The following is a 25,540-nucleotide window of genomic DNA, read 5'->3' on the forward strand; positions in this document are numbered from 1 at the left end:
GCAAGTGTGTAAGGACTTAAACTTACTTGTACAATCTCAACAGTTCCTCACAGTCCAGCCAAACATGCATCCTTTGTGGAGCACTGCCCTGCAAGAAAAGAAACAACTGTTTGGCTAGACAGAGTTTGATCATAGACCAATGGATAGTTTGTGTTGGAAGGGACCTCTAAGAGCCATCTAGTCCAACCACCCTGCAATGTCCAGGGACATCTTCAACCCAGTCAGGTTGCTCAGAGCCCAATCCAACCTGACCTTGATTGTTTCCAAGGATGGGGCATCCACCACCTTGGTGCAACCTGTGCCAGTACTTCGCCAGCTTCACTGTAGAAAAACCCTTCTAATCAGCTAAGTAATTAAGAGAATACACCATTAATTGAACCTTAAAACAAAATGTACTCTGGCATTACCAACTCACAAATTAATGAATACCTCACTTCATGCTAACACTTCATAGGAGACATACAAGATCTGATTCCACGAGGCGCTGCATACTCGTCACTTGTGCTGATGCGCTTTGAAAACAGAGGTGTCCTCTGATGTGCCAAACATAAAGAAATAAATCTGGAGCCAAAGGTCAGTGTTAAAAGCACCACCGCCACCAGACAACGCCTCAATTTGTATCCCATCATTATGCATGTTTTCTGTTTCTGTTTTGCATAAATACCTAAAATTTGTTTTATCCTTTAAGAGGAACACCTTGGCTCTGCAGCACTGAGGGAACTCCCCTGAAAGCCTGTCAGAAACTCACCTCTCCTATGCACAAGTTCGTTTATACTTCGGGTATGACAATCTTACACAACCATTGTATTTGCTGGTACACTCTGGGCAGATGAACAGAACCTGCTTGTTTCAGTTAAGGCAGGAAAATCTTGTGTCTTCATCTGGTGGTGGCCGAGAAGGGAGGGGATGTGAGGCACATCCGTAATGTGCCTCAGGTCACACTCCAAAGGCTGCCCACTTTGGCAGCGCTGCACAGAAGAGAACAGCACAGCTCAGCAGCAATTGTTGGACCAATTGTTTTCTCTCTTAAAAAACACAAGCCAGAACACGCCGAATTTTTCGCACTGAGTGCACAGATGGTATCACGGCTTCCAAGGCAGCAGGTTTTTACCTGGACCTTGTCTATAACTTAACAGAAAAGCTGTAAAGTAGTTGCTAAAGGATAAAGATAACAGGTGCAGTGCTGGCACGAACGTTCATCTTTGGTGTAGCAGGTTACTAATGTGACTTTTGAGTCAGAACACTGCACATGCTCTCAGGCTTTTTTATTTAATAAGTAACATACCACACACCATGTCCACCTTGCAATCTGTTGGGAAATAAGAAACGATGACATGGTTCCTAAAAAATCCCAAATGTGATGACACTCATATTGATGCCAACTTCTTGGAAACCAAATTTCATGATGCACAAAAGCTGCTTGCTTTCTTCAGAGGTAGGCTTAGCTTTTTGAGTTACATTTGCTGTTGTACAACCAGAACTTGACACAGTACATTACATAAAATAAAATTCCCCAGAACATTAACAAATCAACATAAGTGAAGGCAGGCACTCTAATATCTCAGTCAAGGGAGTACAACTCTCTTGCTTTTGTACCTTAGTCTGAATGGCAGGCAGTTCTTAGGGCTTGGATGAAAGGGAATTGCAGCAGGATGAAGGGAGGAGCAGGAAAAGGCCCACTTCCACCTGGAGTTTTTATAAGCCTCCCTGCTACTAAACAGGCAAACCCAGTGCTTACAAGGATTGCCCCATGGGAACTTTGCTGACAAAGGCCCAAGTACACAGTTTATTCTTGGTCCAGAAGAAAACCAAGAGGAGAGCCTTCAGAGAAATAAGGAGAGGGATCAACAGTTCAATACACTGGAAAGACCTTTTTTTGTCAATACTCTCCACAGAGATTTAAGGCTAGCAAGACACAGATTCCCAAATAGAAGGAGCAACGGCATTTCTTGTAATAAAAGCATCAGTGTACCCCGGCCTTGGATTTTTTCAAGCAGAAAATATTATTAGAAGTTCTCCAGCGCCAAAGACAGCAGCACATGGAGCACTCTGCTGTCCTGGGTCTTTCGTGCATGTTTATACAAAGGCACAACGGTATTGTAAGGGTTATCATCAAAGCCAGTAAGTCCTTCAACCCTCCTACCAATCCCTAGAAACAATCTTCTGAAAAACAGAGATACCAGCACACACACACAACTGAAAAGAAAATTACAGGCAATACATGTTTTTAAACCCTCCCTGTTCTTTCCCCTGGTCTCAATGCCATAAAAATCCCAGTAGTTTAAACTGCTCGGAGAATTTTAAACCTACCATTCACCGCAAATCGTAGGTTTTGCTACACATTTTTTTACCCCCTTTAAAAATGAAAACCCAGATCCAGCTTTCAGCAGAAGTGAGACTATTGCTTCACCATGATTAGGTACAAGCAAGGGAAAACAAACCAGGCAGTGCTGAGGCCTAACACTGTCAGCATTCGTTCCATATGCAGCACTTTACTGGGCACTTCTCAGCTCCAGCACACATGGTAGTTTTTGCAAGATCACGGCCTTGTTTTAGTATAACACAATCAAGATAATTTTTACAAGGTCAGAAAGTTGGAATAAGAGGAAACAAAATCCAGGCCAGTTGTGTCTGGAATCAATTAGGCTTATGTGCTTTTCAGATGCTGCTTGTCTTTCTACTAAATAGTATTTCAATGTATACTTTCTATTAGTACGTACATAACAGCATGCACTACATACAGTATGTTCCTCCATTTATTTAAACCCTAGTTTAGGCTAGGGATGTCAGGAGGTCAAAAAGGAAGAGGTGTTCATCTGTGAGTGTTGAAATTCTTCTCTTGGCATTTACAGTTTAGTCATCTGCCTCCTCAATGAAAAACTGCTCAGAAGGGCCAAATGTCCAGGCATGTCTGTGGTATACTCTACCTGTCCAAAAAGCAAATTAAAACTGAAACGTTCAATCAGGTAAATTCCAGGTATGCCCACTGTCAACTTTTAAGCATTTTGTTGAGTTGAAAGATTTAGAGGAAAAAAACCCCACACTGTTTTGCCTTTGCACAATAAAATTTGCTGTCTAAGCATCACATTTAGTACTGAATCATCCACAGAAGACTTTAGTTAGGGAAAAGTTGACTTTATAAGGAATTTCCATTTTCTCTACATGAAGCCAGTCTAACTTACACTAAAATGAAAGCCAGTGCCTGCACAGAAGGAATGCACAGGGGCACACAATCCAGAGAGATTAGTGCTGCATTCACAAGTAAAATAGGTGACAGTAAAAATACTGATTTATTTCTCATGTTGTGAAAAAAATTTACAGACAATAAAACTCTATTGTCTAACCACTTAAAGATCAAAATATTTTCCTTCATTGCTTCTTTTCTCACCTTCATTTTGCCAAGTATGAAAGTAAAGTGAAAGAATATGTTCTTCCTACACTTCAGGAACTTCTTGACATAAAAGTTGAAATTACTTTGGATAGCACTAAAAATAATAATATGCAGTGAAAGAAGTGAAATCCATCAGTTTTCCTATTATTTTTCTAAGCAGAACAGTTATGTGCTGTATTTACACTTACTAGCCAGGCTCAGAGCCGGCTCGGTACCACAACACAGGGGTCATCAACGCTCCAGCCGGAGCTGGGTCAGAGGAGGAACTCAGGAACGGGCTCCAGGCAGATCTTGCAGGGTCGGGGAGGGGCGACAGGCCGGGCTGCCCTTGAAGTGACACAGAAACCAATTCCCTGGTCGAAGGGAATGATTTTCCTCGTGCAGTCACCCCTCCCACGCTCCCGTGCAGTCCCACAATGGTGCGGCTGCACACGCGGGCAGCGAGGGGAGGACGCGGCCGCCTGCAAGGGCATAGGTCGAGCAGGCAAAAGCATCCCGGAGGGAAGCCCCGGGTGCGCCCGAGAGGCAGCCTGACTTCCGCACGGCCATTGTTCTTTCCGGGAACGGGACGCCGCGTATCCCGCGTCCCTGTCCGCCGGGCGGGGCGGGCTCCCCGCGCCTTTGCGCGCTCCCGCTCCGGGAGCGCTTCGCTCCTTTGAAAGGTCCTGCCGCTTTTCGGCTCTGACCCCCGGGCCACAGCGGGGGCGGGAGCACCGTGCCCGCTGCCTCCCGAGGGGCTTCGCTCGCACAGCCTCGCAGTCCGCCCCTCCCTCCGCCTTTCCGTGTCCCCAGGGACTCGCAGGGAGCCCCGGGACACCCGCTCAGGATCGCGGCCGGGATGGGGAGGGGAGCCCCTCGCAGGGCCGCGGGAAGAGCAGGCTGCTGCTGCCGGGCGCCTCCCGGGGCGATGTGGGGAGCCCCGCAAGGATGGCGGGACTGACCCCGCCACCGCCTCCCGGCTACCTGCTCCCCCTCCCCCAGCGGGTCGGAGGTTGCCGTGGCGACGGATCAACACCATCCCCCGGGAAAGGGCTCCGCGGGAGCCACCGGCACGGCGCGGTCCTCACCCGCCTCCCATGGGGAACCCCGTCCCTCCCCCTCCCGCGGCGACAGCGCGGCCGCCCCCGCGCAGCGACGTCAGCCCGGACGGGCTTTCCTGGCCCGGCGGCGCCCGCCCGCCGCCATCGGGCACCGCCATCGGGCACCGCCATCGGGCACCGCCATCGGGCACCGCCATCGGGCACCGCCATCGGGCACCGCACCGGGGCCGTGTGCCGAGACCCATCGGGGCCGCGCTCCGTGGGGGCCGCCGTGTGCGGTGCCCGCCGCCACCTCGGCGCCCCCCCGTGCAGGCAAAGCTGCACCCGGTTAAGCTAAGCCCCCTGTAGACGTATTTATTTCGGTTTAATAGGTGTTTATGGTATGTTAGCCCGGACCTGTTCCTAATCAATCCGAGCTTAATCAAAATAACGCAGATTTATACCGGCCCCGGTGCCAACCGAACAGGTGTTACCTCGCACCTGTGGCTAAGCCGGCGGTAGGGTGGCCCGGGAAGGACAGCCTCCGGTGCCCGGGGCAGCTGGTCGGGCCGCTCGGCCGGCGGGAGGGCGATGGCTCTGCCCGGCCAGCGCTGCCCTCCTTCCCTTCCCGGCCCGACCGACCGCTGCCGCCACGGTCAGAGTCAAAGCACGCGAAGCTCAACAGCCGTCCCCGGCAGGATGGAGAAAGAGGAAGTTATGGCACAGGGACGTCAGGGTAGGCTTTTCTCATTTTCTGTCCTGGCTCACGCTGGAGCACGTGGTCGTGGTAACAAGCCACGGCGCTGGGAGGAGGAATTACCTCATGGAATTGCAAGCACTTTCCATGTGAAGGTGGAGTCTGGAGCAAACAGGAGATCCAGCTGATAGTGGCTGATAAGCCTAGGGAGTATCCATTGCTGCTTTGCTTACCTCAGAGACGCCTCGGTCCTTGTGGAGCAGGAAGAGGAGACTCTCCAACACTCTGGCTCCCAGCACCCAGATAATGAGCCGTCTCCTTCCTGCAGCAAGCAAGGCGATGTCTTGGCTCACAAAGCAGCAGTTTCATGAGAGGCTTCTCTAATGGATCCTCAATTGGTTGAGCAACAACTCCACAACTTTAGAATTTCAGAGCTCATTGAAGGAAAGTTGCTTTACATCTTGCATAGCAATTGAATTAAACTGGAAAGCCAGGACGAAATGAAGTTACACGCACCTTTAAAATAAAGCCCAAACCAAACAAAACCCCACCATTCAGATGGTGCTTGGCCAACAATATGACTAATAGGCAACTGCATTTTTCTTCTGTGATCCTACTGAAGACTTCTACTACTGATGAATGATCCAGAAGCTGGGATTTAGCACTTAAATAGGTGGGTCTCTGACCAACTACGTCTCTAAATTTGTATAGTAACACTGTTAAAAGCAATCATCACTTTATCCAAAGTAGATAAAAGTATTTTGTTTTACCAGTGCTGGTTAATGCAGGTCTTTCAGAAGAATAGGGAACTGTAAATATGCCACTTTCTTGACTCATTTCCCTTAAACAGACACCCAAACTCCAAGAAGGAAAGAAAAAGGTAAGAGAAGTAACAAAAAGGAAGAGAAGAAAACTGGAAAGAAAATAGAATTGAACTTGGATAGGAACCCAGAGAAAAGCCAAAGCACTTAATTATGCTGCACAGTGGTCAGTCCTGCACACGAGAATGCCTTTTTCTCTGGAGTTATATGGCTTTTTAGAAAAACTTCCCAGACAGAATTACAATACTGCATGTCAGTTACACAAATGTAATTTCTGCTTCACAGCAGTAACTATGGGAGATGCCACAAACGCTTTTGTTTCTGCGCAGCAATGCTGTACTTTTGAGATGAGCAAAGAAGAGCAGCAAACCCCATCCACTGGATTTTTGTGCACCACTGACGGCTGACAGACCTTCATCGTTGACCAGTTGGCTTAGGTCGGTCACGTTTTGCTTAGAAGTGGCTGAATTGACTCTCCAGGGTCACCAGACACAGGAATTCTTTTGTGTTCTGATATTCTCCATCTTAAGTACGTTAGACATGACACTAACCAGCAACCCAAGGTCTAGTCATCCTCATAAATTAAAATGGGATTAAAAAACCCCGTAAGGACAATCTGTTTCTAACTACATTCAAGACAAAGCTTTGCTGCATTTGTATACAACAATCACAGACAGGTGTTGTACATTGATTCACATTCTTTTTCTGAGCCAACAGCTGTCAAGTAAATTTGCCCATCTCCTCTGCTGCTGTCTCTGTACCCGTCCCTCTTCCTAAAAACCATTAATTCACCTGTGTCCTACAAATTCTGGACACTGCCTCAGCTCCAGTCTTAGCACTGTCAAATGTGCACCTGTCAACAACATCCAAATTTAAATGTTACCTCCTCACAGCTGGTCCAGTCCTCGAGTAGCAAAGCCAGCCCAGGTGTGGTGTCAGTGCCCAGGTGCAGGGCAATGCCTCAAACCAACAGCCTCTCCCTGCCTGTCTTGGGAGACAGCAAGCAACCCCATGGATTTCTGTCTTCCCAAGTATCCTTGCTATTTAACTTTTTTCAGTCACATTTCTTCAGACACTTCCTGCATCTGAAAATGTTTTCCCATGCCATAATCAGAACATGCAGCGTTTACTTGACTGCTTTATTCCAGACAATGTTAAAATGACAACTGTTAGTGTAGGACCTTGGTCTCTTTTGAACTGCCCTCACACTTAAGGATTTTCCTCCCTCCCAGTATTTTATGTCTGAATCTAGGGAAAGTAATGAAACAGGGCTTCACTTAAGAAAGGCTAATTAGATCCTGCTGTAATTTACAGCAAATGTACCGCAGACCCAAGCATCAACAAGAGTCTGCCCAATATAAACATCTATATCTCTGACTCTTTAATGAAGGAATTCTAAAAATCATAACTATGCTGGGGGGGGAGGGGGCAGGGAACTCCAACAAACATACTGATGCATCGATTCATCTACATTCATGCTGCCATGGAAAATTTTACAAGAACTGTAATTTGGGAGAGAAATACAAATGGACGTGCAGACTTCTAAATAAACTCTGAAGTAGGTTTTTCCTATACCTTATTTCACCTCTATGTCACAGAGCCATGGGATGTTGCAGTTAAATCCCAGGTTAAAATACCAAGATATGTGTTCCAGTTTATATATCAAGTCAAATGCCTGTCACCACAACACAGAGCTTTGCAACCAAACACAAGTCTTTAAAATTTATTTTTAAGTGTACAGTATACCTGATGGTACAGAATAGCCATTTCTTTACTCAGCACTCTCTAACAGTGTGCTTTTTTAGGCTGGGGTATAACTGACTGTGGAGCCCACTGGGTTTGCCTTCTCCAGCTTGGATTGCCTGTGGTAAGATTGCTACAGCAACAATCTCTTTCCTCAAGCCAATGCTAAAGCAGCAACACTTCCCCCCCACCGCTCCAGCTGCTAAGCAAAGAATAAACTTTTAGCTTTGCCCCTCCTTTATTGGAAGGGGAATAGGGTAATATGCTGTAATTGGTTTTCCATGTTTGCCAAGAGTCTGTTTCCTCTTATCATCCACAATATTTAACATAAGTCTTGTAATAGTTCCAAAAATAATAAAATCTGTCCCAAGAATAAAAATGATAGATCCACAACATGCTGCTTTTTTGTCATGGTCTTGGTTTTGTAACATTCTGTTAGTAGTTTTTATTGCCTAATGTTGTGGTTTCTTTCATATGCGGCAGACCCAGTAAAGACATTTCATCAGCTACTTACACAGCAGCAGCCTGGAGTATTTACAAATGGAGATTTCAGTAGTGTATTACAATAAATCACCACTGCATACTGTTAAAGTTACATTGCAGCAATGTGGCAGAAGAGAACCCAGAGATTCTAGGGGGATGAACATTAGGTATACACAAATCATATATATGATCTCAGCAAACAAATTCATTAAGATATCCAAATAAAACCTGTTGGTCTTCCTCTGTCTCCCCTATCTCCTCCCATGCAACAGTGGAAGAGGACTAGGCAAATTATATCCCCCCACACATGCAAACCAGTACACACAGTAGGTGTAACAACAGAGCCCGTGCAATACTTCCTTCATGATTTTATATCATGCGACCAGATAGCACACATCCCTCTCTCCCTCTGCTCCACCCATTCAATCCTAAACCAAATGCCCCATACTGGGCAAATTCCTCTATGTGTGGGAGTTATGGATGTGGAACAAGTAAAGACAGCAACATTTTACTCACAGGATTTAGTTTGAATGAAACAATATGAAAACAGAAAAGACAAAAAGGAGATAATACACAGGAGGAACTGCATTTAGAACAACAACAAAAAAAAGGAACCCCCAAACAAACAAATCAACTAAAAAACCTAACAAAAAAGTTGTAGGACACTCAGTACTATCAAAAGAGCAGTCTGTTAAGAGGAACCGCTACCTCAGGCCTCAACATTTAAAAAAGCAATAGCCTACTGGTAACAACTAAGAGAAAAATACAGGCACATTGGGATACTCTCTTTAAGAAAGATTGCTTAAAAAAAAAGTAATGCAATGCTTAAAATTGTCTTCTGATATTTCCAAGTTCATTTAATATACTTTTTTTTATTCTGATTCAGTTTAACTGCATTTTTGAGCCTAAAAAAAGGTTTTAATTTCTTCTCAAGAACAGATTTAATGTTTTAACAGCCACAGGCAAACTCTAAAGCCAGAAAAAACTTTCCCACCTTAAATGTATATAATTTAGTGCGTGCCCTTCTAACCCAAACAACATATAAATGTTGCAGCTGAAGGCTCTTCAAAGGACACCATAAGAAATTAAGTGTCACAAAAAGCATAACACAGGATACAAGTCTGGAGCAGGGGATAGAGCTCTCACTGCTGGCTAGGGGCTTCAGGCACTTGTTACTTTAGCTTATCAGCAAGTGTTTTGGCAGTTTTACCTTAACTCACTGCTGAGTCTGATCTGCACAAGAATAAATCAGAATGACTGAAGCCAAAAGAGACACACAGGTCTAAGACTGAGGGGGAGTTGCTAATCTTTCTTCAGTGACTGCCAAAATTCCTGGAGCATTTAATTTTTAGTAGGAATGGGAGGGACAAGTTTTTAGTCATGCTTAGAGAGTTTATCACTCCAATCTTTCTTTTTTTTTTTTTTTTTTTTTTTTTTTTTTTTTTTTTTTTTTAGTTCACTATGTTTATACCATATTCTAAACTGGGATTGAGTGAAAAATTGCACCTTGGTATATTTTTTCAGCATCAACAGTTTCACATTACATGTAACAGCTGTACAAATTGCTGAGAAACAATTGCATTTTTTGGTTCTTTGGGTGTGAAAACGTAACCAACAAAAGCAATGAGAATCCAACATGAAATCTCAGGAAGTTATCAGTCACTCATGTACAAGTAAAACTTAAACCTGTGAAAGAATCAACTTGTTAAAGCATGTTTTAGAAGTAAACCGTCCTGCTAAGTTCTGTGCTATAAAATTTTCAAATTCTAATTGGATAAAATAGCATCAGGGCTTCTCAAAAAGAACCGCTATAAAAATAGAGATTTCTGTAGCAACAAAAGGTTTATGTGTGCATCAAGTTTGTGACAAAAAGCCAGCCAGAATGTGTGGAAATTTCAGTTTTGTTCTAGACACTCTTTGAAAGTACCACAGTCTTAACATAATGTACAGTCTAAGACTGGCATATGAGCCAGGACCAAAGCAGCAGGATGAGCAACTGATTCCATTCATGACTTCAGTAAGTCACAGCATATTCCCCTTGCCCCTCTTACCCCCCAAAAAGCAGCCCTGGTGGCTCTTTACTGTAATAGCCCTGGATTCCTGGGCAATTCTATACCTCTTCCATGTTTTCAGAAAAGGCGACTGTCAGAAGCTTTCAGTTTTTCAAATTATCACTACTTAAAACAGCATGGACTTCTGTTCTTCTCAGGGCAGGGTACAAACCCCCCCCCCCCCCCCCTCTCTGCTCCCTTAATGGACAATTTACACAGCTAACTTTATTCCCCTTTGTAATGAAGCTCAGGCTGCTATATAAGAGCACACTTTTCTCTCATCTCAAGCAACTGAATTTTACAACGTTGCTAAGTGAAAAAAAAAAAACAAAACAAAAAACCTTCAAGTAGTTAATTCGAGCTAATAGTCCTGTTCGTTCACTCCTCCTTATAAACAGCTAGTTAGGACATGCCAGTTTTCCCATCACCCATGCAGTTCAGTCCTATGGTTTTACTGTCATGCAAAGCAATTTTCAAACTTCAACTGAAACAATAAGTGCATGCTACAAATGCAAACTTTGTATAATAAACAGGTAACAGTTGAAGGTAAATAGAGTAGCCTCTTAATAATTTAAAAGTTAAAAGCAATTATACTACATGGCTGAAAACGTTCCTAAGTGTGTAAAAAAGAATTGAAATCAGCAACTAACATAAATGCATAGTGTTTCCCCCTGCCCCGATGTACCAACAAAAGGTTCCACACCATTTTTTCAAATTTTATTTAATCTCTGAACCACTGCTATGTTACACCTGTCAGGCCGACATTTATTCGCTCTGGATGTTCAAGTTCTGACAATTAGGATGGGTGACATGACGATCCCTTTCCCCCAGTGTTGTGTTGCAGTCAATATTGGTCCAGTAAGACAAAAGTTTTGCAGACATTGCCTGCCCCCCACCTCTTTATTTCCCCCAATACATGAAGCATGGCCTAGCATTAGCATCACCCTTTTGTCTGCAATTATTTAAATAGGATGAGATGGAAACTCAGTTGTTTGCACATTTGTATGCAAGGTGACATGAACATTCTGTATTTTAACAAATAAACACTTAAACACAGGATTTTGTTTTGCAGTGTTGCAACCCTTTCATTTGAGGAAAAATATGCCCCCCCAGCCATCACCGTAATAAGTAACAAAACATTTGTAGTTTTGATTTTCATCAAGATTTCCAAACTGGCAGATTTTATTTTCACACCCTCTTCACAATAGACAAGATGCTTACCATATATTTAGGATTACAAGTTGTCACTAAAAGAAAACTTTACACAACCACTATACACTTAGGTTGAAAAACTGTCCTTGCATGAAAAATATACCTAGAAATAAAGTGGTAAACAAGAAAAAAACCCATTGAGAAGATTAATGTTTTTAAAATGTGCCATTTTAAATTTATCAACTCCTCCTCTACTTCTCATTCATACTCTGTTTTCACCTATAGTATTTGTTAAGGCAAACAGCTAATCCATTTCTGAAGAGGTGTTGTGGAAATTGTGGATAAACAGCAAACATTTGGCATTAAAATAGATAGCACATATGTAGCCTCTAGTAATATACATTAAGCATCTCTCTTGGACTTCAGGATAATGACAGGGGAGGATGAACATGCTAACAATGTCAAAAAGGCTTAAAATTTAGCATCCAAGCAATTCCTATTAATGCTTCTGTAGTTTTCAAGCTCTAAGTAGTATAGATTTTTATGCAAATGCATTAAAGAATTCTAGCTTGGCAAGTACACCCAAGCAGGTTATTAAACTATATATACAGAAAGTGATAAATACAGAATTAAAAGAGTCCTTCTGCTTCTCTTCATAGCCTTGAAAATTGACAAAAAACTTGAGGACAGCTCTACAATATTAAACATTAGGTAACCTCAGGAGCTGGGAAACCTAACTACACAAACTGATTAAAATACTCAGATGACTTTGTAGTGTTTAATACAATTCAGTTCGTAGTCAAGGGCACAAGACAACATTTAACAAAAATAATCACATCAATTGACCTAGAAATCAAATGTAAATAGATATGAATACAATCTCCAAAATCTGTCTTTAAGTGAACATTAAGCATTTATTCAAAGTTATACAAGAATTGGAAGGATAAAGTCTTCTGCAACAGGAAACCAACTTACAAGTTTCATGTCTCAGTTGAATTGGAGGCGAGCGGGGCAGGGGGAGGGAAGGGTGAACAAACAAGTAAGTAGGCCCCATCCAGGCAGCTAGAAAGTAAAAACAGGCTCAACAGCAGCCTCCTCCAGCTTGTTGTCCTCCCTGATTGCCTGCAAGTGTTGCGTTGGTGGCAGCATGTTGAGGGCCAATTTTTATGCCATTTGCCTGAAATGAAGTTTAATACACAGTGTAAATATTCTAGAATATACTTGAAAAGCTACTTTGTCTATTTAGAAGATCATATAACAAGTTGTACGTAATGAATACAGCAAAGTTTGTAATTTTTTCCCAGCATGTTCTTGGTGATTAAATATTATTTAAAGTAAGATGCCTTCCCTTCTCATTTAAATTTTATCTCCATGTTACACTCTGTAGCTTAAACTCCTAAAAAAACCAAAAAATGACAGAGCAAGAATTGTACGTGAATACTACTTGGCATATGGCTTAAAAATATACAGCATTTGCTAAGAATGTATAACCTCTCCCCTCTTGCCAAAATCTCCACGAGTTTAATAGTTTAATATAAAACTTTTCCTCTCTAGACAGCATTTCTTTCTGTGTTGAATCAGCTGTAGAGGCTAAGGGCATACGAGTGTTCTGTGTCATCAATAATTTCTGTGATCCCAAAAGACATGGCTACTTGCCAAGAACCCACACACAGCGTAGCTCTTTCATTCATCAAAATCACACTTATATCTTAACCCTCACTCCCTCAAGTGGATTTTACCTAAAAATACAGCACTTTGAGAAAAGTAATACAGTAGCTTCAGAAATTAAGCTCTTAAGGAAACTTTGCGTCACAGCAAATCTCAGATTTATAGTGCTTGGCAGTTGTTCTGCAGCAGTGGTAGCCTTCGGGTTTCTGGCACTTGCTCAGTATTGACAGCAGCTGATGTGGTTTCTTTTCGCTCTTTGACTCCTCTTTAATAAAAAGCATGCCCTATGGCTCATTGGTTTTGCCCCCTCTGGGCTGATAGCAACTTCTTGAGGAATCAAGGAGCCAGACTTGGCATAAAGCCAAATAAGTAGCACGGACTGTTGGCTCTTGACAGCATATTGCAATCAGAGCTCCGTAAGGCACAGTAAAGCAGTCAGCTACATGAAACTCAACAGATACAACGAGCATGCTTTTTCAGACACTCTGATTGCTCTCCAATTTGTATTGCACTACCAACTGCATTTTCTTCAGGAAAGATGTGAAAGATGATTTTAAATTTTTCATCAGTGAAGTGAATTTAAGAAGTGTTTCACCAACACGCACACACACTTTCCAGTCAGAATTAGTTTAGAGGATTACTATTCAAGTCTTATTTAGCTACAAGTTTCCTGATGCATTACTTTGCATACTACTGAAGTTTCTCATTTTTTCCTCTCTGAAGTAATGAGTAGTATTTTCAATAGTCTAAATTTTCTCATGTTGAAATATATTGAGCAGAAAGAGATGAAACTACTTAATTTGAGTCCTGCCAATTCCCTCCCTACTCTGAACAATCCTGCCAGGACTGTAATGTTTAAGAGAAGCATCACACTGACAGTCTGGACACACCTCTCCACAGAGCAGAAACAGAACAGAGTGGTGGTGCAGATTTTCACATGTGGTTTCACTAAGCACCTCAGCAACAATATCCAGGGACATGCAGGATTAAAAAAAACCAACTTGATCTTCAGAAAAGACTGATCATCTCACATTGCAATTTTTTTATGAGACTGTTACCAAAGAGCTTGTACAATCTTAACATTTCTATACAATACTAGAGTTACGAAGAAAGATTTTCAACAGCACAGTCATTTCAAAATTCAAGAGACATCATATGTCTTTCTAGCTCTTGTTCCCCTTTCTCCAGCTCTCCACCCCCATCCTAAACAAGCAAAGGCACAGGCCCCAATAATCTGTAATTTCAGTAATGTGCATAAGCAAAAAGGCTAATCTTTTATTCCCTACAGTATCCAGCCACCTAAACCAGGAACATTTCAAAAGTCTTTTATGTAACTCTCAAAGCAACCCCTCCCCTCCACTGGACAGCTCATGGAGTGCATCTGGCATATCAACATGGTCCCCCATTTACATAGTGGAAAATTATCTTTGAAAACAGATGACACCATATGGAGAAGTGGATGAAAGTGGATTTTCTTCTCTTTTGGGGATTTATATTATTTTGCGATGCTTCATGGATGGATAGGGTCACTTATTTTAATCCATTTTTATCGCAATGGCAGACAATTCTACATCCAAATAGAACAGACAAATCTTTTACTGTCCAGCCTTCTAGGGAAAGTAAATTTTGTACTTTTAAAAAGCAGAAAGTGTACAGAGTACTAAAAGTTACCTCATTATTAATGTCAAAAACTCCTTCCTGGATTTTCTCGTAGATCTCCTTTGCAGTGTTAATAAATGCCTAAAACAGAGGAAAAAAGACCAGAGACACAATGAATGTGATACCCTTCGGTGTAAGATGCACTAATTGGAATTCAATCTCATGTGCAGTTGCTTCAGTGAGACTTTCCCTCCTGACCTCTGCAGAAACAGGTACAACAACAGCATCCTATAACACACCCTGAAGCAGCAATGGATCACACGCTGTTTACTAAAACAGTGACATTTTCATAACATCTGTATTCTACAATCTGTTGTCCAGTAATTACAGGGAAAAAGTGGTTTTTAAGATATAGAAATTACTTTTAAATTATTTATTTCTGACCCTTATGGATAGATTGTGTGGCAGATGGTTTCCCCTACCCTTAATATCTTTGTAATAGGCCACTCTAGATTAGAGTGCTTAGCAACATAAAACCACAGGGTACTTACAATGATGATGTAAGGATGCTGTCTGCTGGATGAAACCTTACGCTATCATTTAATATTCACCTAATTTTAAGAACATATTCTCTTTAATTAATCTTGCACACAATAGGCAACAGACATCTTTACAGCAGAAAGGAGAGGCCCAGGTTTTATAATGACTTCTAAAAATCTATTGTTTTAATTCAGAGAAAATACTTTGACACTCAGGTCTGAAAAGGTGACTGGTATAAATGCTTTTGGTTAAAGTTTACAATCAATGATTCCATTCTTCATCTCTCATTTAGCTTTATAGGTCAAGTAATGCCTAAAATAATGTATAATTGAGCAGGTGATTAACAGCAGCTAGTAATTACAATAAACATACAGTTCTTTTTGTTTTAAAATACCAACACCATGCAATCATACAAGACATGCTACCTTCTGCACAAGCCTATTATAGCAAGTACAGATCTAATTCAAATATAAAAAAGTAAACAGGGTTCATGGAGAGGAACAAATCATACCTTTCCTCATTTCTACACTGGAAGCATTTGACTGCTGAACTTGCCACCAGAGCTTTGTTTCCTAATTAACAGGACTGATATGTTTTCACCTTTAAAGGCCTTACAGCTCCCCAGAGTAATCAATCTACTGCAGCTCAATTACTGCACCAAGCACACACCACAGCCAGTGAAGGAGACTTGAACGACTGCAGCAGGAGCAGAGAGATATGAATATGCATAAACTCTAAGTGGGTGATCGAATCATCACAGAGGGTCATGAGAATTTGCAGCAAAATAATGAGAAGAATTAATCATTGCAGATTCACAAGGCACTTAGGAAGCAAGTTCGTTTTTCAAACATGTGTTAGAGTTGAGAAGAAAAATTGGCTTTCAGCCAACTACGAATTGATTCAAATTCTTCAGAAACTGAAGTTTTTTATGTAAGGAAAAAAATTCAAACTTATCTTAGTTCCTGATAACATACTAATTATTGTAATGGCCTCATACATGTGCCTACTGAAAGGTATAAGTCAACTTAGAAAATTCACACAGCTGGAATCTGTGAGGATCCTTACTTCTACTTCAGCTGGACATTAAACAGAACTTGAAGTCTTAAAAAAGCGTTATGATAACTTCATGTAAACAAGCACTTAACAATTGGCACTTTTAACTGTTCTAGAAGTTGCTGGCTAAGTACAACAGGACTCTTAGAATTAATTTAATGAGAACTACATTAAATCTATAAAAAATACCTTAGAGTAATAAACTAGAATTTTAATGGACTCCAAACTAATACAACTGAGAATAAATTAACTTTTCAATACTACACTCAAAAGCAGTCATTGTAGAAATGCATCTATCCTCACAAAAACCAGTAAAACACACTGGAAAACAGCACTGCACAAACACAAAATTCCTTCTGTTACTACACATGTTCTGGACAAAACAAAAAAGCATACTGAGCTCAGTATAGTATATTTTAATATTAAACATATTGGCCAAGAAACTATTGATCTGAAAAATCCAAATATTCTATTAATCTCAGTTCTATCATTTTAGTTCCCCTGGAAGTTATAATCTGACTACCCCATTCCCATCAAGTGATTCTGGTGCACGACATATTTAATGTTATAACAGCACCTACTGTTACTCTGCATAGCAAAATGCCAGGTTGCACTGGGCCACAGAAATGATTCCTATTTGAAAACAAATCGTAAGAACACAGCACATGAGTCTACCTCAGGTTCTCTTCTTTGCATATATTCTAAAAAATTGTTATTAATCAGCCATGGAAAGAGACTTGAATCCCTTGACACTTCCATTTGTTTCTCACATCCATGTATTCTAAGTTAACTTATGATTCTAAGTGTAAGCAAACTCAATCACCTGAGAATATCACTAAAACAGCAGTCTACCTGCTTTAAGAATATCAGATCAGATTTTGGCATTGCATGCTAGTACCCAAATTAGCAAGGGCAAGAAGGTGAATTTGGTATAACTGACTTCTTCCAAAAATCTCTTTTAATACTGCATGTTCTAACTCTTATCTGAAACATGCAGTATACTATAAACTCTTATTTATGGGCCATTTATCCTGTTTTCAGATTAACTGAGCCATAGATGCAGAAAGACAGAGCAATTTCCTCTCAAATCCAGTTTAGATTTATTAGATCACATGCAGGGGACTGCAAGAACACAGCTGTAGCACCTCACATGCCAGTTTAGATCCAGGTGCAGTTTAGCCACTTCCACACAAGACCTCACCAGCAAGCCCACAAGGGCTCAGCTGGCTGCCTACCACGCCTACTGCAGTTGCACTGTACTTTCTCATAATGCTGCTGCTACTGAAACACTAGACAAAGATACTCATGATTTTCCAACCCAAATCAGGTCCAGGTTCATTTTCACCACTCCAGTGGAGGCAGTATCAGACTCACCCTGCATTTTTATACAATCACCTGAAAGATGACCATGCCCTAGTACACAGAATCTCTATTACTCATAAAAGGAAGTGAAACACTTTTGCAAAATCAGTACATTAGACTTCCAAATATAAAAATTCTTGACTACATTTTGGGAAAACTCAAGAAAACAATGTACCTTCACGAAAATGTCTACATTTAATGTTTAACTATTGGGCATTTTCTAAACCACAATTTACTGATGCTTTTACGCATAAGACTGTTGAATATAACTATCACAGCATTAAAAAAAGGTTGTATACAAGTTATTCAGCTGTTCGTTTTAATGTAGCGTGTCTTTCAATTGTGTGCTCATTATAACTAGGTTCCCAAATAACAGCAATACCCCTTTGAGGAAAAGGGTATTACTGTACAAATGGGAAAGTGAGTCTTGCAAGATGTGATCTGCCTGTTGTGTCATGCCTGCACCTACTGCAAAGCCAATAAAAGAAGCTTTTAAATCACAATATATCACTATAATATCACTTTAGATTATTTGCATAAGGAGTTTCCCAGACCATATTGCAACATGAGAATCAAGACGTCATGTCTCACAATGCCTGCCCCCCCAAAAAACCCCAAACAATCCAAAACTGCAACTACCAAACACTACAGATACTGCATTTAAGGTAAATTAATTCTACAAACACTGAATGTAGAATTAAATCAACTTCAACATTCATATCACACAAATAAACAAGTAATACAGTTTTACTAACCTTGAGACAAATCCAGGAAGAATGAATTCTATAACTGGTAAAAACAATGCAAGAAATAGGTAAGGGAATAAGTTCCTGATACCTCTGTCTCATGGAAGCTGTATGCAGAGTAATAATAAGCTAGGGGTACCAGAACATGAGTAGTAGAGCAGCTACATTTGGTTTTTACTTGCAGATGTCAATAATGTCACTTGTCTTTCCCAGAAAGCTAGTGGCAGGACAAGAATCTGAGGACTTTGTCATAAGCTGAGCATAACAGGAAAAACTTGTAAATGAATCACTGACACTTTTCGAAACTCAAGACTTTACAAGTTCATCTTTGCCTAAAATCAGGTACGAGATCACGTTCAGGACAGCCAGCTCGTGGAACATGCTGCCCTCTGGTGGCAATGTTAAAATTAATGCGTGGAAAGAAAATCGGGCAATCGTTTTTTCCTGGATTCTTTCTTACAAATACATATTTAACTTAAAGGTTAAATATGTCGCAAATTCTAAATCATGACCCAGCCAACACCTAGAATTTCCTATCTCATATTTTAGCAGTAAGATATGATATAGTTGTATTACTCTACTATTTAAGAATGCATTTTGAAGCACTAACAACATAGACAAATGGATTTATGCCTAAAGCATTCACCATCCCAGTGTGTAAGTGGTGCTGGATGGCCACTTAATGAAGTGAGATTCCAAAGCTCTGAGCAGCTCTTTTATGCACACACAGTAAGGCAATGCTTTTTACAGCTAAATGATCTTTCAGTAAGAAGCCTAGCACACTAAAAGGGATGCAGAGGGGTTAATTATAAGCAGTAGTAAGGTGCTACACAATGAACCCACACCCCCAAATGCACCCCAACATATTTATATCCTTATATTGCAAGTATAGGTGCAAAGACACAAACCAGAACTTAATAGCAATTTCTTTACGTGCCCATTGAGGCACAACATTTCTGACAACAAACTTACTGAGCTGATGCACATTACTAGAGCTCAAACTGACTTAAAAAGTCCTGCAACTGTTGTTGAACAGTTACACAGGACAGAATACTTGAGGGGGAAAAAAAAAAAGATAAACTCCCCAGAACTATGAATCCATTTCTCCAGGAATCCACAGGTCAGGCAGACAGTATCACACATTTCATGCTCTTCTATAAAGCCTGAAACAGCTTATTTGCAAAGTTGGGGCAGAATCCAAGGATTTACCACATGCAGCTAAAAGCTGTATATCTTCATTACAGCCAGGTGTCCTGCTCCTTCTCCCTTCCTCAGCTGAACTGACATGAGCTTCAACCCCATTTTCTTGTGAGAGAAAGCGGCTAAAATGTCAGCTTCGCACAGCTGAAAGGTCACAGAACTTCGATTTCCAGGAACTTGAAGGAATGCTGATTTTGATACAAATTAAGATAAACCTAACTTTTGGGTGGGTGTTTTTTTAAAGACTCCTGACCTAGAAATCCTGGTCTTTTACAAGTGCTAGTCACATTACCTCTTGTACGTTACTTTACCTTGCTATGAAAATTATTAACATCCTAGGACTTTTACATTTTATTGGCTAAATCCCTGCTTACTATATTACCACGTCAAACAACTGTTTGTTTCCCACCTATTACTTGTATTCAGAGAAGGGTTGGAAGGGAAATAAAGCACACTGTAAAAAGCAGTTCAACTTGAGATGCCTCTAAGAATCTAGTCTTCCCATGAAATTTTCACTTTCACCCTTCAGAATATTACAAAAGGCCATCTCCCTTCTCTTATCTGTGCCACTGCTGAAGCTACAAGAGCTTTGAGTATTTTTTATCCATTTAAGCGAAAGTGTGAAAGAAGCTACCTGAAGAGAAAATTAAGTTACAACTGAAACAGAACCATTGAATGACCATTGAGCTCCATGTAACAGAAGTGCTCCATTGCTCAGTCAAAACTATGAGCCTATTCAGATTTAATCCTAAATAATGAATTCATTATTGCATTCTATTTCTGTGCAGACATCTTGGAATAACACAAACAATGCTCTTGAGTTTGGCATAGGCACCCCTCCATTCAGGAAACAACTTACTAAAACCAACTCCCACACCAGGAGTCAGTGATACACTGGGCACAACTCAACTGAGATCAGCTTCTGTACAGTGATGTTGTCCAGCATTGCTTTGACCAGTATCCAGAAAACTTTCTGGTTTAAGATTGGTCATATCATTAATCATTATTAAAAGTAGCAGTTTGGAATGAAATAATAGTGCACAAAGTTACTGTAGTTTCCCAAAAACAGCTAGGCATCCTTACTTCTTGAGAATCAGTGCACATGAAAGGATTCAAACCACTGATATGCCAGGGACAAAGAGTTAAGCACCATATGCTATAGGGGACTACATGGTCACCCTGAGTTCATGCAGGTGACTCTACTCTCTGCCCCTGCCCAAGCAGAAAGCTCTCAGCAAACTCTGAACTGCAGGTTGCAGTAAGAGCACAATTAATAGTCATATACTACTGCTGAACTCCAATGAAAAAACTAATGTGATCAAATTGCTAATGTCTCTTGCAAATGAGACAAAAAATTCTCATGTACTATGTGTTGGTTTAATGAGAGGTCAGAAAGTAAAGGATGTTATGATTAAAACAAGTGCAAACCTGCCTGGGGTTCAGACCCCAGACTTACATGTGTACAAGTGAAAAGCCTCCCAATGGACATCACAGTGTTTTCTTAGAAAAAGTAAATAAGCAACACTGAAGCCTGCAAACAGTACTTCAGAGTGCACATCACCCATCCACAATTCAACTAAGTAGAGCAAATACGATAACCAAGATTCTAAAAGTTAACAAGATTCTACCATGAGAAAGCCCACAGCCATGCATGTCAGTGTACACCACTCTAACTCCAATCACCTTAGAAATCACTGAAGAGAAAAAAAAAAGGCCCAAAGTCAGTAATATTTTGATAGTTGGTTACCTTCATAGCTTCAGACAGAGGCAAAAGGAAATTAACAACAACCTCCTGTTTAAATAAATATGATACTGCAGAAGAGACTAGCATTAACTGTCCTTGCAGTGCAGTCAACTTATAAGCCTGTCCCAAACCTCCCTCCAGTAATCATTCTATCCTCTCAGTGATGCAGAAACTCTTTTTACGCAATCCCATTCCACATGAAATATGATGATTTAACTCTGTGGTCACAGCAAATTCTTAGAATTCTCCAAAGTAACTACGAAGGAAGAGACTGCATCTACTTCCCACTCCCTACAATCTATTACCTATTATGCAAACAGGGTGGAACTTCAACAGCCTTGCACAAAAGAAACAGCCAACAGGATGTTTTCTACTCCTTATCATCCATTTCTATTCAAGATGTAGGTAATGAGACATAATCCAGAAGAACAGAGCGAACAATTTGAAACTGTTTTAAGATCCAAGCACCAAAAAGGTCAACGTACTACTCCAGCTCCAGATTTAGTAAAGTATTCCACAGTGGTGGGAATCAGGATAAAACAAGGGAAACAGCTTAAAAAACCATTACCAACAGAAGTTGATTTGTTCGTATAAGGAAACTGCTAGAGGTTAGGATTTTGCTTCTATAGCTGTTAACTATTCTACATCATGCCACTTCTTTTGTGTTTACTGAGAACCCCATTTAAGGAATGCACTTGACTGTCACTGGAAAGGATTATATCCTAAAGCTTTTCCACCAGAATTAGAAGGTTAGTACACACAACACTTACTCATATAACCACAAGGAGAGGACTCTATGTGAATTTTTTGATAAAGAACTTAATGCTCATTTGCCTCCTGATAATCAGAGATGCATTAGATACTGGACAATTCATCACTAGGACGTATTTTTTGATGCAAAAAGAGACGATAATGTAAGAATCAGGTAGCAATGAATTCTGTGAAAGTCACCTGTAGCTTACTGTAACTTTTCAAAAAAATTGAATATTTAATAACTAAAAGGCTTTACCAATAAAAGAATACCTCATTGGTCACACACCATTTTGAATTTAGGATAGCTTTGGAAAAGGAGTGGATTATGTAATATGAGAAGCTGAACTATGTCATTATAAGAAAGGTCAGTGTGGATGAACCAAGTATGGGCTTGAAAGACATGTGAAGCAATCTTTCTGCTGTACATTGCACTAGCATCTCAGCTGGAGCTCTTGGTCCACCACTGTACTTGTCTGGCTGCAAGGCAGTTAGTTTTCTTTACAGCAGTCTGCATGGTGCTGTGTTTTGGATTTGTGACTAAAATGGTGTTGGTAACACACCAACGTTTTAGCTACTGCTGAGAGTCAAGGTTTTGTTTCTTATACTGCCCTCTCCTGACAGTGATTAGGCTTGGGGTAGGTAAAATTGTGGGGGACACGAACCAGCCAGGACAGCTGACCAGAACTGGCATGATGGGTATTTCATATTGTATGATATAATGCTCAAGAATAAAAAACTAAAGGATAGTTAATGTTGCTGTTTCTCAGAGACTGGATGAGATTCAATTTGTTTGTAGGAAGTTGTGACTGACTGCTTTTCTGTAACTCTTTGCCAGTCTCTTTGCTGAATTTTTAAAACTGCCTCAGGCCCTGAGTTTTATCTTGCTTTGACTCTTCTGGTTCTTTCCCCCATCCTGCTGGACAGAGGCACAATGAGTGAGCAACTTGGTGGGTATTCAGTGGCAGCTGAGCCCAGCCCACCATGACTACCCTTCAAGAAAGGAATGCAGAAAACCCAGGGGAGAGATACAAGAACCCACATGTGTCCAGAAATGTGAACTATAAGCCAAACTTGAAAAGACCGAAGTTCTTTAAAGCAGCAAAACCTGAAAAACTTATTCAAATAACATAGCAGACTACATTAACCAAGACAATAACCTCTTCAGCAGCTCTGTAGAGGACAGAAATTGGAAGCTGTGTGCAAACTGAAGCAGATTCCTACTAGGTAGTAGAGAGGAAAGATGGGGAAAGTACAAACACCGAATCACTGCAAGAGATTGCTCTGAAGAGCTCGTGATATACCAAGAGCCTTTAGAACAGGTTGCAGTGACATCTGCCAAGAATTCCAATAGCTTGGCTTGCTTTGGACTAACAAATCTATTCTAGCCTTACTTCTTAGATTTCATGGCAGACAGAAGTTAGTAATTTCTCTGATCAAGTATTTCAGAAAACCACACAAGTACATTAATGAGGACGTCTCAACAATATAATTAGTGCTGTGTAATTAATTACAACATAGACATTGTCTTTCTCATCATATAAAGAGTAGTTAATTCAAATTAAGAAACCCAAAATCTAGAGGAACAGTATTGATACAAACAAGTGTAATTTAAATCAACTGCTACAGTAAAAAGCCACTGTTGAGCAAAGTTACCTCCTCTACATTGGAAGCAGTTTTGGCAGATGTCTCCATAAAGATAAGTCCATGTTCTCGTGCAAATGCTTCACCCTCCTCTTTCTTAACTTCTCGTCTAGATTCTAAATCACTAAGATAGAATAAAAAAAACCCAACAGTTAAATCACGTGATCTAACATGTCCATATAAAGATTATTCTTCACAAACATGCTTATAAGCCTGAGAAGCCAAGAGCACCCATCAGAACTTGGGTATATAACTTGTCAAGCCCTTAAATAAAGTATATGGAATAGCCACAGGCATCACACTTACTTGAGCTATACATCCTAGCTGACATAAATCTTATCAAAGACTTCATGAAATAGCTTTCTACAGGATGAGTGTGTATTTATCTAGGTAGTCCTTGAATACTAATTTTAGACATTGTATTTTCAGTACATATCACTTTTTTTTCGGTATTATCTACCAATTCAATACTACAAAGCTGAGCTGATAAAGGAGCTTTGTATATTATTTATTAATATGAAACATAATTAAAAATAAAGCTCATTTTTTTCTATTCAGTAGCAATACTTCATACAGTCAATTTCTTTTCTGATAAGAAAACTTTAAAGCAGAAGTAAGTTCTTTTGAACTATGTTAGCTGCTCTCTCCCAATAAGTTAGCATTTAGGCTGTGAAACTCCTGGCCCTCCAGCAGCAAAAGAAATTGAAGTGACTGTTAGACAAGTTCTTGCTTCCTGCTTTCAAAGCAATTTAATTCAAAGTTAAATACTACCCAAAAACGCAGAAAAAAATCCCTCCAGGACTGGACGACTAGAGAAAAATCCATTTCTCTAAGTCATACAGACACAAATATTTACCCTTAATTTTTAAGGATTCTTTAAGAACAAGGAATTCACAGTTTGTTCTTCTTTGTAAGTATATTACCTCTCGATTAATAAAAATTATATATTTATTATTGATGTGTAAGTGTAAGACACATTTCAATGAATTTTCATCTAAGTAGCACAGGTATAAATACCTTCTTAGATACAAATTTTTAATTAAACAGCATACAAACAGATATATTTAATTTGCAATCAGTGTACAAATAAAAAATATACTAGGCTTCAGTGTTTGCCAACTTTGCAATAATACATATATTAAAAATAAGTAATACTCACTGTGGCATCTATTTTGCAGCAAAGCAGGTTTTGTAATTTTTAACTGAATGCTAGCTTAGATGAGTCAATACAATTCAGCACATTATTTAAATATTAAAAAAAAAACTGAAGATAAGGATACAAGAAGTATCTTCCCAAAGCAATTTTGAAGTTGATGTTCATCATATTTAGGCTCTCCCAGTATTAGCTGACATTATCTTTTTCAACCTGAGCAAAGTCTTCATTTGCTACTACCATGCTACTCTCAAAAATACCTTATTTAAAACCTTGATTCACTTCAGTGTTATCTCCATGACAGAACATAAACAAATGGCTTTTTACCTGAAATAATGCAGTTGTATCAAAAACTGCAATGACAACCCAAACAAAACTCAATCCTGACACCTAAACATCTTCTTAAAGATCTTTAACTGCTTCTACTAACCACAGTTGTCTTCCTCCCTCCATTCCAATAATTCGAAGCATTTGGTCTTACTAGATCAATATAGCTATGCTTTGTTCTGGAAAGAAGATTAAGTACAGTATTTGTAATGTTTTCACACTAGTATTTGTAATGTTTTCAACAAACAGCCATTATATTTCAAATTAAATTCTCAACACTCTTCAAACCCACCAATAAGTCAGTACTACAAACTTATGTCAAGTGCACTTTTGGGAGTCATTAGAGCAGTATTTATTCCTTCAAAACTACTATGTTAGCATACATGTTCTTCCTTCC

General features: G+C 40.2%; 1 protein-coding gene across 1 annotated transcript in view; it reads right to left on the reverse strand.

The window, feature by feature from the left end:
- Positions 1-11,351: 11,351 nt before the first annotated feature.
- Positions 11,352-25,540, reverse strand: part of RAB2A (RAB2A, member RAS oncogene family) — a 41,681-nt gene continuing 27,492 nt past the window's right edge. Inside the window, exons 6-8 of the mRNA XM_066180758.1 lie at positions 23,676-23,787; positions 14,697-14,765; positions 11,352-12,534 (exon numbers count right to left, since the gene is read on the reverse strand). Coding sequence (XP_066036855.1) covers positions 12,439-12,534; positions 14,697-14,765; positions 23,676-23,787 — 277 coding nt within the window. The 3' untranslated portion in view covers positions 11,352-12,438. The remainder of the gene's footprint in view (positions 12,535-14,696; positions 14,766-23,675; positions 23,788-25,540) is intronic.

This window comes from Chamaea fasciata, unplaced genomic scaffold (genome assembly GCF_029207755.1).
Source record: "Chamaea fasciata isolate MVZ Bird 193981 ecotype frontalis unplaced genomic scaffold, bChaFas1.0.hap1 SCAF_1, whole genome shotgun sequence".
NCBI classification, from domain to species: Eukaryota; Metazoa; Chordata; class Aves; order Passeriformes; family Sylviidae; genus Chamaea; species Chamaea fasciata.